At 40.1% G+C, this 12,810-nt stretch overlaps 1 protein-coding gene across 1 annotated transcript; it reads right to left on the reverse strand.

Moving 5' to 3' along the window:
- Positions 1-371: 371 nt before the first annotated feature.
- Positions 372-7,925, reverse strand: LOC144663513 (uncharacterized). The gene is made up of 5 exons (XM_078524483.1): positions 7,542-7,925; positions 4,712-5,533; positions 3,603-3,878; positions 2,482-2,684; positions 372-1,835 (listed from the first exon to the last, which is right to left on the reverse strand). Exons 2-5 carry the CDS (start codon positions 5,484-5,486, stop codon positions 1,584-1,586), a joined length of 1,506 nt encoding a protein of 501 aa, XP_078380609.1. The 5' UTR covers positions 5,487-5,533; positions 7,542-7,925; the 3' UTR covers positions 372-1,583.
- Positions 7,926-12,810: the final 4,885 nt, after the last annotated feature.

Below are 12,810 nucleotides of genomic sequence, written 5' to 3' on the forward strand. Positions count from 1 at the left end.
TGCGAGTAGGCTCTCTCTTCAAGGCACAATAAGCGCTTCTGGGGGCAACAACAGGAGCAAAGCAAGCCCGCGAGTAGAGGAAGCCCTCGAAGCACTTATGTTGCCCCTGAACAGAGAGCTTGCTCACAGTCTACCCAATATGTGATCATTCAATATGAACACTAATGGTTCTAAGTTTTAAGCCTGTGGATGAAGCCCTAGTGTGCGGCCATTCAAATGAAAGCTATTGAGCAGTACTTTTATGTGCTTCTCAATATATTGCAAAGTGAAGTCTGAGAATTAAAGGCAGACTCAGGTATTGCAGAAAGAGACATATTTTGATTTATTCTGACAATCTTTTAAAAATCTGAAATAATTTGTTTTAGCTAGTCTAATAATATTAAATGGAGGACAATTAAAAATTAATATAATTTTAATATAATTTTAATAAAATAAATACAATTGAAATGAATTTATTAAGGATAATTTTCTTAAACTGATATCAGCTAAATATAACAGATTTAGCAATTATAATCAAGTGACCACCTATTAAAGGTAAACTCGTAATCTGATTGGCTACGCAAGGGCAGTCTAATTTTTGATAGACTGCCCTAGAAGTGCGCGCAAGTAAAATTGCTGAAAATTATCACAAACCAAAAAATCACAAATAAACCCCTAATTTACTGAATTTTTGTTGAATAGATTGGTTTCTGGGTCATGCTAATTAAATAAACTCAACCTCAGTTTTTACTGGCATTTTGATAGTTGGCTTGGCACATTTCCCCTCACCAACTATTAGCCGATAGAAACTTTGAGCTTGCCCTCTTAAATTGTTAAATATTTGTTGAAACTAACGAAATAGCTAAATAATCAAAGATCTTACATCTATAACTGAGGCATTGAATTTTGAAAATGTGCCATTCCTTGCAATCTGAGAACACTAAAATTATTAATATGTATCCCCTTTAGAATTATACATGAAAAAGTAGTAATATCATCATTCTCCTTTAGAAATTTTCTGATCATACATGGTAAAGTTGTATGTATATGTAAATTAATAAAACTCAAATATTAAAACAGGTTTATTACATAATCTTAGAGCTTTGCAGAGGCTAGTACAAATTTTTATTTGATATTCCATATTAAAATTTTCTCCTAGGCTGACTAAGAAAGTTGGGTAAGCCTTCAGCCCAGGGGAGGGGGAGGGACTCTGTATATTTTTGGGTGGGGGAGTGCCGCTGCGACTCTAAAAACCTTACCCTATACCAGACCATGTTCAGCTGATTTTGCAACCCTATTATACTAGACTAGACACCGAAATTCCCTACCCTATCGTAGACTTGCCTTTTTTAGAACTGTATCACTATTAGAGTTTTTAATGGAAAACCATCTGTCAACAACATTGCCATGATGATTTTATTATGTTTAGGAAAGCCTCTTTATCTTCCAAGTTTCTATTTCTAGTACCTTATTCTGTCATACCAACACTCTCTGATTTCTATACCCTAGCTATCGCAGATTAAACTGCTTGAAACAGCCGCACATACGTATATAGCTCATAATATGGGAGTGCCCCCCCCCCCGGCCTCCAGCAAGCAGCAGCATCAATGTGAAACATGCCACTGAGCTTTATGAAGAATTTCATTAAATCTGTTGCTGCGCAATGCTTCTAAACCAGGAACCATATTAATATAAAGCAGCTTAGCAAATATCAAGGACAGTTGTCCTGATGGAGGCCAGTCTTGCTCTTCTAAAAGCAGAGGAATAATCGGCTTTCGTAATGCATCTGCCAGCGTTACTTCACGCTGACAAATTTCTGAGATACAGTATTTCTCTGTCACACAGCAGATCATAACCTAGAATGAAGGATAAACAAACAAGGCTATGAATAAGTCAGAATTTTTTTTTAAGGCAATGGTTCGCATTTTGTTGTGGTTCAATTAACCCCCCCCCCTCCAACACTGCTGCCCCTCAGTTCCTTCAATAATCAGCAAACTGTGTTACCTGAGTGCATTTTTACCATGATTACCAATCTGGGCACAAAGTCGCATACAGTATTTATGAGCTTTTGGCGAAATGTAACTGGTACTTCAGTACTAAAAAATAATTGAATTTAACACTTGTCTTGTTTATTGACCAATTAAGTATAGTACAGTCGACTCCTGATAACTCGAACCCTCGCTAATTCGAACCTAGTTGCGCTAACTCGAAGCAATAGCCCTTATGCATGTTTACGTCAGAGTGGCTAGATTCATCACCAATGGCTGAGCTAGAGTGGCTTTTTCATGAACGAATTCCCAAAGCAGCAAAGATAAAAAGAATACCCACGCAAAAACGGCACGAAGGTGGCTGAGTGTTGAGAAAATTTTCCGTAAACAAGGCTTGGTGGTGAATTTTCAGGATATGACGTTATCATGCATAAGGCCTATTTTCATTTCCCTTCAATATAATTTTACCCTCGATCGATAACTATAATAATGATGATGATGATGATGTCTGTACCTTACAAGCTCTAATTCCAGCATCAATTTGCGCAAACAGGGCATCACCTCCTCCCATCTGGCTGATGTCCATCCAACAGTGGATTCCAGTCTCTTCAAGCCTCTTTTTCAATTCCAATGCAACCTCTCTGGATCCACATTGGTAAGAGATGAATACTTCTGGGGAAGTCACCGAAGAGACTACAGACTTCACTGTTGGTGATTCTGCCGTAAAATGAAAATCCGAAAGTCTGAGGACACTATCTGACTCTTACATGCAAGCATTAGATAATAGTCACTGTGGTAGACCATAGAGAGGGGCCAAGGGGACTTGCCTCACCCTATTTTAAGCAAAAGAGGCCCACCTTCTTTCTACCCACATTTTTAGCCAAAAAACTACCTTCTTTTCAGGGCCCCTTGTTAAGCAAGAAAAATCCCACCTTTACTTTTGCAAATATTGTCCCATCCCTCTTTTTAAACACTTCCTGGTGTATGCATGCCACTGAAAAGGATTTTTCATTGTGTTTGACAGGGATGTGGCTAAGAGCTGGCTTTCAGCTAATTTCACCAGTTGAAAAAGAGTTTATGACACTAGCTGAAAAATCACAAAGAAACAAAGATTTGGGGTAATTTTGAAGGTATACAGACCAAAAGAGCCCACGGCTGGACTTTCAGTGAGCTGGCTTGTTTAAGCTTCTAAACCACAAAACAAAACATTAGACGGAACCTAGCGAACTGAGATGTGCTAGTGCGAGCTAGCGATATAGCAACTGATGAGTAGACTGTACATCCTAAGCTATATGTGTAGCATGATGTATTTTTACAATTCATGTGATAGTTATTTTACTGAAACAGAGTGATGCAAGCTAACGTGATCCTGAATTATGAAGTAGTTTAAAGGTTGCCTGGTTCCCAGTGCCAACAGTTTGTGATTTAGAAACACATCACCACAAGGCTGATGCTATCCAACATCCCTCTCTGGTTTGAACAAGTACCAATTTTCTTTTCATTCAAAACAAGGGGTGCTGTTACTCAGGGCAAAGTTTACAACTAAATCAACACATTCTAAAGGAAGTTGTTTCCCCCCTAATAACTTTAATCTTGATTCACTGTTACATTTCACAGACCAGAGTTAAGACTTACTAGCTTTAGTGTGAAGTTGACTTTTCTTTGTACCTAGTCGGCTTTGCATCTCGTCGCACTTTATCTTCAACTCCTTCATTCTTTCTGTTTCGCCAAGATTTCCCAAGTCGGCAATGACAGCCAAGTAGGCAGTTACAGTGTCTGCGTGGTCTCCAAGCAGGCTCAGTCTTATATCCAAGGCTCGTTGATGGGACTGTAAAGCACCTGCATGGTTGTTCACGGCACTCTGAGTATTACCCAGGAAATAAGAGCTAAGTGCAGTATCAGGATGGTTGCCTTAAGTGAGAAAAAATGGAACATAACTCAACACCTTGTAATTTGAGTCAAGGGGCGAGAAATATTCTCATATATAGAGTACGGTTTTCAAGGTTCTTAGTCGTTAAATAGGGTATCCTTTTTGCCACTTTGGCAATGTGATTCTGCTGTGTTCCTTAGAAAGAGTTACTTTAATTTAAATTGTAAAGGCTAAAATATTGTGGTGCATACCTATATCCCGGGGGGGGGGGGGTACTCCCATATGTGGCCTATATAGGTATGTGCCGCCCGATAGGGAATGGTTTTTGAGGTTTTGGGTCCTTAAATAGGGTATCATTTTTGCTCCTTTTGGGAATGAGTTCCCGGTGTGATCCTTAGATAGGGTACCTACATTCTATAAGCTAAAATAAACGCCCAGCTAAACCAAAAAAGGTATCTTAAAACTGAATTTTCTGTTCAGGTATTAGTAAAGCGATTTTATAGAGATTTGTGTTTTGCCGTGCGCGGTTAGCTGTTATTTGGGTCGTCATGGACGGCTTCTCCTCCCCTTGAATAGGGTGTCATTTTTCGGTTTCGGGCCTTAAAAAGGGTATCAATTTTCGCTTTCTTTATCCATAAATAGGGTCAGGGGTCAGGGTTTAAGAACCTTGGCGGCACACCCCTATCCTAAATTTATGGAAGCACCACTCCAGCATCACTTATATTTATTTACAAATAATAAATTTAAAAAATACATTACATAAATAAGGTAGTACCATTCCCCCCTCCCCCCAGGATTGGGAAGTGGGACATATGTCTATCTTGTTAAAAAAAAAAAAACAGTCAAGACATTGACTTCAGTCATTTATCCTCACCTAACAACTTCAGACGTATATCAAGGGCTTTGTAGTGATATTCCAGTGCTGCATTCATGTCGTCACCAATAGCTCTCTGTAGCAACCCAAGAGAAAAATAACTTGATGCAGTATGGACGTGTTCACCCAGTAATTTCAATCTCATGTTCAAAGCAAGAAGGTGTGATTGCCGCGAGGCCGCAATATCTCCTAGTGCCTTCTGGACCAGCCCTAGTGAATAAGCACTCCAGGCGGTATCCAGATGTACGTCTAGTACCTTCTGCCTGATGTCCAGCGCTCTCTGATGTGATTGAACAGCACCTTTTTGGTCTCCTAACGTGTTTTGCGCTAGGGCAACACTGAAGTAACTGGAGGCAGTATCCTTATGATCTCCCAGCAGTCTGACTCTCATGTGTAACGCCTGTTGATGCGACTTCAAAGCACCTTGGATGTCGCCCAATTTTTTCTGCGTGATTCCTAGGGAGAAGTAGCTCCAGGCGGTATCTAAGTGTTCCCCTAATACTTTCACCCTGATATCCAAAGCTCTTTGATGTGATTGAACGGCAGATTTCAAGTCTCCAGTGGCATCCTGAGTTAGGGCAAGTGAATAATAACTGCTTGCCGTGTCCTTATGCTCACCTAACAATTTCAGCCTGATATCCACTGAGCGCTGGATTGACTGAAGTGCTGATTTGAAGTCACCTACTTTCTTTTGATTTAAACCAAGTGAGTAGTATTTGGAGGCATCTTCTATAGTGTCACAAGATGGCTGTAGAAGACTCACCTGATGTGACATCGTGGGCTGCCGGAAGCGTTTTGGACTCTAGAGTGTTCTTAAGCTGACTGGAAATAACAACCATTGCTGCATTTTAGTCTTAATCTGTAGCGTAAATACCTTACTGTAGCTTATATTTAACAGTCTGTAACTTACAACGGAATGCCTGCCGCTCAGTTTTCATTCAATTGTAAAACCAAAACAAAAGTTATCACTCTGGCCAACCACAAAAGTTATCACTCTGGCCAACCACAAAAGTTATCACAGGAGGCAGCGTGGCCGAGGGGTTAGAGCGCCGGACTTGAAATCTGGAGGTCCCAGGTTCAAGTCCCATTCTGATCGGTGACCACTATCTGGATTTGTTCTCGGTTGCCCCGAGCTCACATCCTCGGGAGTGTTTAAAACACGAAATGGCGAAATGACGAAATGATAAGATAGATACACGTAAATATTATAGGTTGGTTTCCTTTGAACTTCAAGGCAGTTCTGTTTCATGTCTAGCCTGAATTATGGTCAACTATTTCAAAGGAACATTTATTATAAGCCATTTCAATTTTCTGGCCCAGGAATATAATGAATACTTGTCACTTATCACAAGGCTAAATTGAACGTATTACTAAAATGTCTCAGCAATCCAGGATATCTTTTTTTCATTTAGTACTTACCAAGTTGCCTATCAGTATCTACACTGCACTACAAAGCTTGCGTTGTATTTAAGAACTGATATAGACATCGAACGTCACTCCGTTTCTGTGCAAAGTACGTTTGCCACTTGTATTGTGTATAAACTTCATCGCGAAGTAGGTTCGGTTTAAAGCAATCGATTTCATGTGAATGTTGGAGCTCAAAGCCTAACTTCATAGCCACTGCTCAGTGATAAATAATAGATAAACAAATCATTTTCTTCCGATGTTGAAACGAGACGCCGACATTTCGATCAAGAATGTCCTAGGCGTATCAAACAGCGCCCTGTTAGTAACAAAGAGACATCCGTGACCATAGTTAGTATGCCGTGACGGAGAATTTGTGATTGCAGTTTAACTTCTTTTATTTTTCGGGACTTATCTACAAGAATAAATTCAGCAACATATGAAGATTCCAGTAGAACGGTAATATCGTATAACTTTGGCTTTTATCTTCAGTATCATTTCATCATTTCGCCCTTTCGCCATTTTCTGTTTTAAACATGCCCCAAATCCTCGGTCATGCTTGTAAATAGCCATCTGGTCTGCCTGACCTGCCAGTTAGGATTTTTATAACCATGTTATGTTTATTTAATATATTATATTTGTTTCATATACACGGCCCCACGAGCTTCTAGCTTTAAACACAAACCGTGTATAAATAAAGTTGCTTTTATTTACCTTTTTTTTTACAAAAGACACACTCTCTATCGGACAATTCAGCGAGTCAATCAAAACTCAAGACCAGGGCCGCAACCAGACCTATGCCATACTAAGACAAGGCAAGATCTTGCTAGTGGACTCAGGGGGCATGCCTTTCAGAACATTTTGAAATCTAGAAGCTATGAATCTCTTTCAGGGGCATTTTTCATGAGGTATTACTTAAGCAAAAACAGTCCCCCCCCCCCCTCTCTGGTGAGGATTACTGAGTGGAATTCTTAGAGAAAAAATTTGTGGATTTCCTAATGCACCTATCAATGTTTGGCTGCTGGGGGGCGGGAGGGAGGCCGGGCATATATAGGCAGGGGAATTGACAGCAATTGACACTTTTGAACATTCACAAATGCCCTAAGGTTGGGCCTGGGTTGGGCATTTGAACAGAAAGTCTCAACCTATTTCAAATGCCTTCCCTTCATTGAAAGGTGCATAAGGGCTAAGATAAGAAATACAGGAAATCTTTAAGGGGAATGGGTGAAATGTTACGGGATTCTTTGGGGGTAGAAGCCAAAAATCCCGCGGAATTCAATGGATTTCTTTAGAATTTAATAAGAATAAACAGAATAAACGACCTGAAATGACTTGTCCTTAACAGATTTCAATTGCAAATTATATCCTATTTCTACACTGAAGTTAAAATGAAAGCTAATCACCATTCTGTCCTTTAAGTGCTTACCTATCCTCCACAAAAGAGTATTCGAACAAATTTGTAGCCCTTTTGATCCGTCTCAGCCAAGTGTGTAATCGGCCCCGAGTAATCAAACAAGAGTACTCCGTGACGGAGTGTTGTAGCAGGCTCTGTGATCCGAGAAGTCATTGTCACGCAAGTTATCAGGTTTTTCACCATTTTGTGGAGTGAAGTGAACAACATCTTACAAAAATTTCTTTAAACGTTAAATGCAAGGACCGTCATGAAACTTGTACTTTTGACGTCTTTGACCATCCTGGTACCCAGAGCCCATCACGTTTGTATTTTCATTGTTAGATCCCAGTTTCTCACGTTTCAAAACTAAGTTGCGGTTTGCGTAACAGTCGTTCGCTTCTCGTTTCCGCGCTCTGTGAACTTGTCTTGTAAGCAAGTCGAGGTTTGCGTGAAAAAATCGGTGAGGATTTTTCTGTAAACGGACAGTAAAAATTTTTTCAAGAAATACAGCAAATCAGGAGGAGGGTTGCTGGTTGGTAATCCCGGGGGGGGGGGGGTACTCCCTATAATGGCCTATACGGGGAGGCTCCGCCCGAAAGGGGTAACTTTTACAGGCTTCAGGTATACAAAAGGGTAGGGATTTCACGAGTTTAAGTATATGAAAGGGTATGGAAATCTGTCATGTGGCTATTTAAAAGGGCCTTTTATTAAAATATTTCGAACAGACGCAATTTATGGCTGTATTATTTTAATTTATTAAGCGCTACATAAAAATGATAAGAAAACGTCCTATTTTAAGTACACGCCATGTCTCTTAGGTATATGAAAGGGGTACCTTTTTCAGTTAAAGTTATACGAAAGGGGTACAATTTCTGTCAAAAATGGTATATAAAAAGGTAAGGGGTTAGAACTTGAGGCGGAGCCTCCCCGTGTTGGTAATGTATCCCGGGGGGTACTCCCTATAATGGCCTATACGGGGAGGCTCCGCCCGAAAGGGGTACCTTTTTCAGGCTCCAGGTATATAAAAGGGTAGGGATTTCACAAATTTAGGTATATGAAAGGGTAGGGAAATCTGCCATAATGATATTTTTAAAAGGCCTTTACATTAAATATTTCGAGCAGACGCAACTTTTGGATGTATCGTTTAAATTTATTTAGCGCTACATAAAAATGACAAGAAATCTTCCCGTTTTAGGTAAATATGATGTCGTGTAGGTATATGAAAGGGGTGCCTTTTTGCAATGAAAGGTATACAAAAGGGGTACCTTTTCTATCAGAATGGTATATAAAAGGGTAAGGGGTTGGATCTCCGGGCGGAGCCTCCCCGTACTAAACTTTTTCGAGTACCCCCCCCGGGTAATGTATCCACTCTGTATCCAGCTCAGTGCGTATCCGCTCTGTATCCACGTACTTTTCACTGCGTATCCATGTATTTGCGTATTCACTGCGAAATATATTTCCCTCATCTAAAGGAAAGGCTGCTCTTTTCTACTGCGTAACTACATCTTCGCGTATCTACTCAGAAGTATAAAGTTTTTTCTATATATTCTAGTTTTTTTCTTTTTATCCACTTTGTTTATTTTTGACCGCTTTAGCCGTCAGGATCAGTTTGCCGTCTATATTTTCCGTTTCAACTAAGTTACTGATCCAGGTCTTCAATAGATCCGGCACCACTCATCGGTTTGTCGCTGTGATATTGCAGTATCTTATTATAGAAGTATATATACGTCAGGTATCACGGAAGGAAAATTGGCGTGCGACACGCTTGCGATGGCACGCGTGTGATGACACGCTTGCGATGACACGCGTGTGCACATGTTAACCCACTTGCTACGTAATTTGCTACACCAAACCCACTTGCTACGTAATTTGCTACACCAAACACACTTGCTACGCAATTTGCTACACCAAACACACTTGCTACGTAATTTGCTACACCGAACGAACTGGCTCCGTAATTTGCTACATCAAACACACTTGCTACGCAATTTGCTATACCAAACACACTTGCTACGTAGTTTGCTACTCCAAACAGACTTGCTACGTAAATTGCTGCACCACGCAGACTTTCTATGCAATTTTCTACACCAAATACACTGGCTACACAATTTGCTATTCCAAATTGTCTTGCAACGTATGTTACAATGCCAAACAGGCTTCTATGCAATTTACTATTTCAAACAGACTTTGTACGCAACTAAACATACATAGTTGACAATTTCATAGACCTAACAGTCTTGCTTAATTAAATATTAAGGACACTGACGTAGACGTTGACACTGCAGGACCTGGCATTTAAGAGTTGCCTGTTTTTTTATTTATCCATTTTTTTGACCAATTAACCTCAATTACTGCTTTTGTTTAAACCTACAGTATAGGCTTTCTAGAGGAAAGAAGTTTGTACTCTATATTTCAGTCTTTTTTAACATATTAGAAGTGACTTTAAGACGCCTTTTTCGCCAATACAAAAACATGTTATTGACTTTTTTTTATAAAGGATGTTAGCTGCTTTTTAATACAGTGGAACCCCGCTCTGCGGACACCCGTTAATACGGACAACGGACACTTTTCTGTGTACGGAGTGGCAAACTCTTTTACATCGTAAAGCCCGCTTAACGGACATTGTTTATCTGTGCAAGTTTTTACAATAATTTTAGCCCGAGAGTATAATTGAATGAGCGTAAGGTTTCCCAAGTTTGAACTTGTCAGAGTAACAGCCACAAGTCAACGTTTTGTTGCTGTATAATTGGCTGCTTTGTTGGAGGCTATCCATATTTAATTGGCTCAATCAGCAATTACACCTTAAAAATTAAAATTAAAATTAAAATTAAAATTAAAATTAAAATTAAAATTAAAATTAAAATTAAAATTAAAATTAAAATTAAAATTAAAATCAAAATAAAAAATTAAAATTAAAATTAAAATTAAATTTAAATTTAAATTTAAATTTAAATTTAAATTTAAATTTAAATTTAAATTTAAATTTAAATGTAAATTTAAAATTAAAATTAAAATAAAAAATTAAAATTAAAATTAAAATTAAAATTAAAATTAAAATTAAAATTAAAATTAAAATTAAAATTAAAATTAAAATTAAAATTAAAATTAAAATTAAAATTAAAATTAAAATTAAAATTAAAATTAAAATTAAAATTAAAATTAAAATTAAAATTAAAATTAAAATTAAAATTAAAATTAAAATTAAAATTAAAATTAAAATTAAAATTAAAATTAAAATTAAAATTAAAATTAAAATTAAACTTAAAATTAAAATTAAAATTAAAATTAAAATTTTTATCTTGTTGTGACTACTAACTTGCCCCAATTAACCATGGTTAAAATGTGTGAAAGTGTGATGACACACGCGTGCGATGACACGCGTGCCATGACACGCGTGCCATGACACGCGTGTCATGCGTGCTATGACACGCGTGCGATGACACGCGTGCGATGACACGCGTGCCATGACACGAGTGCAATGACACGCGTGCGATGACACGCGTGCAATAACACGCGTGCCATGCGTGCTATGACACGCGTGCGATGACACGCGTGTCATGACACGCGTGCCATGACACGCGTGCAATAACACGCGTTCCATGACACTTGTGCCATGACACGCATGCGATGACACGCGTGCCATGACACGCGTGTCATGACACGCGTGTCATGCGTGCTATGACACGCGTGCGATGACACGCGTGTCATGACACGCGTGTGCCATGACACGCGTGCGATGACACGCGTGCGATGACACGCGTGCAATGCTGTGCAATGCTATGACACGCGTGCGATGACACGCGTGTCATGACACGCGTGCCATGACACGCGTGCAATAACACGAGTTCCATGACACGTGTGCCATGACACGCATGCGATGACACGCGTGCCATGACACGCGTGTCATGACACGCGTGCCATGACACGCGTGCCATGACACGCGTGCCATGACACGCGTGCGATAACACGCGTGCGATGACACGCGTGCGATGACACGCGTGCCATGACACGCGTGTCATGACACGCGTGCCATGACACGCGTGCAATAACACGAGTTCCATGACACGTTTGCCATGACACGCATGCGATGACACGCGTGCCATGACACGCGTGTCATGACACGCGTGCCATGACACGCGTGCAATAACACGCGTGCCATGACACGCGTGCCATGACACGCGTGCCATGACACGCGTGCGATAACACGCGTGCGATGACACGCGTGCGATGACACGCGTGCCATGACATGCGTGCGATGACACGCGTGTAATGACACGCGTGCCATGACACGCGTGCCATGACACGCGTGCAATGACACGCGTGTCATGACACGCGTGTGCCATAACACGCCATAACACTGCTTGTTGTTCCTTCCCCGACAGCTAGCTCTTCGGGAAAGTTTGACAGTCTTCGGGAATTCTGAACATGGTTCAGCCAACCAATCAAAGAACCAAACTTTTGCATGACGACTATGTGCAGGTTGGTCTTGTGGACAAACTAGTGTGCTTGTTTAGCCAAAGAAAACAAGAGGGCGTGAATTTTCAGCGAATACAGTTTACGCAGATTAGATTACAGGGTGCAGGGGTGGGTGCGAGCGCCAGAGACGTGAGCGTCTCGGGTGTCCGGGGGTATTCATCCCCGGGAAGTTTCCTGCACATTTCCTGCATTCTAGTCTCATTCTTAGAGTCATTTTAACCTCCACTCTCCGTTTAGGTGGACGTTTGTGGCTCGTGGTTGGGGCGGACGCACCCATCGCACCCCCTGCCTACATTTCTGCATGTACGTCTTTGACCAAGCATGCTTTGATCTCATAGAAAGAACACTTTGACTCAGTAAAAAACACCGAGGAGTCCTTAACTAAAGGCTATGATATACTTTGCGCTTATTTTGCAAGGCCAAGGCCTATGCTAGTTGATGTGATGTTAATCTGATGTGAAGTGTCATAAAATTGTTGGGTTTCACGTAACGACATCAAATTCTAAAGTTTTAAATCGCAAGGTCTTCTAATTTTACATCCCGTTCAGGTCGAAGATGATTTCTCAAACTCATTAATTCTTCATCAAATTTAAACAAAGAAAATCGTAACCGTGAAAGAGGTTTGGATACCCGGTCTTAATTTGCTAAGATTTTAACGATTTTATTTCTCCGTTTACTCCGTAGTTTTTTATTCGCCTGATTGAGAAGATATATCAAACACTCGAGACAGTGTTTCATCGGCTATCCAAACACCTCGAATTTTATCAAAAATACTCCGCTGCGCGTCGTATCTTTTTGCAACTCTCTTCACGGTGTTTAGATATCC

The sequence above is a fragment of the Oculina patagonica genome, chromosome 8, assembly GCF_052425735.1.
Source record: "Oculina patagonica isolate OP01 chromosome 8, crgOcupat, whole genome shotgun sequence".
Classification (NCBI taxonomy): domain Eukaryota; kingdom Metazoa; phylum Cnidaria; class Anthozoa; order Scleractinia; family Oculinidae; genus Oculina; species Oculina patagonica.

Coding starts and splice junctions, on each gene's coding strand:
- LOC144663513 (XM_078524483.1), bottom strand. CDS start 5,486: ATGTCACATCAGGTGAGTCTTCTACAGCCATCTTGTGACACTATAGAA. Junction 3,879..4,711: donor TATACGTCTGAAGTTGTTAG/GTGAGGATAAAT, acceptor TTCTCACTTAAG/GCAACCATCCTGATACTGCA. Junction 1,836..2,481: donor CTGGAATTAGAGCTTGTAAG/GTACAGACATCA, acceptor CCTTCATTCTAG/GTTATGATCTGCTGTGTGAC.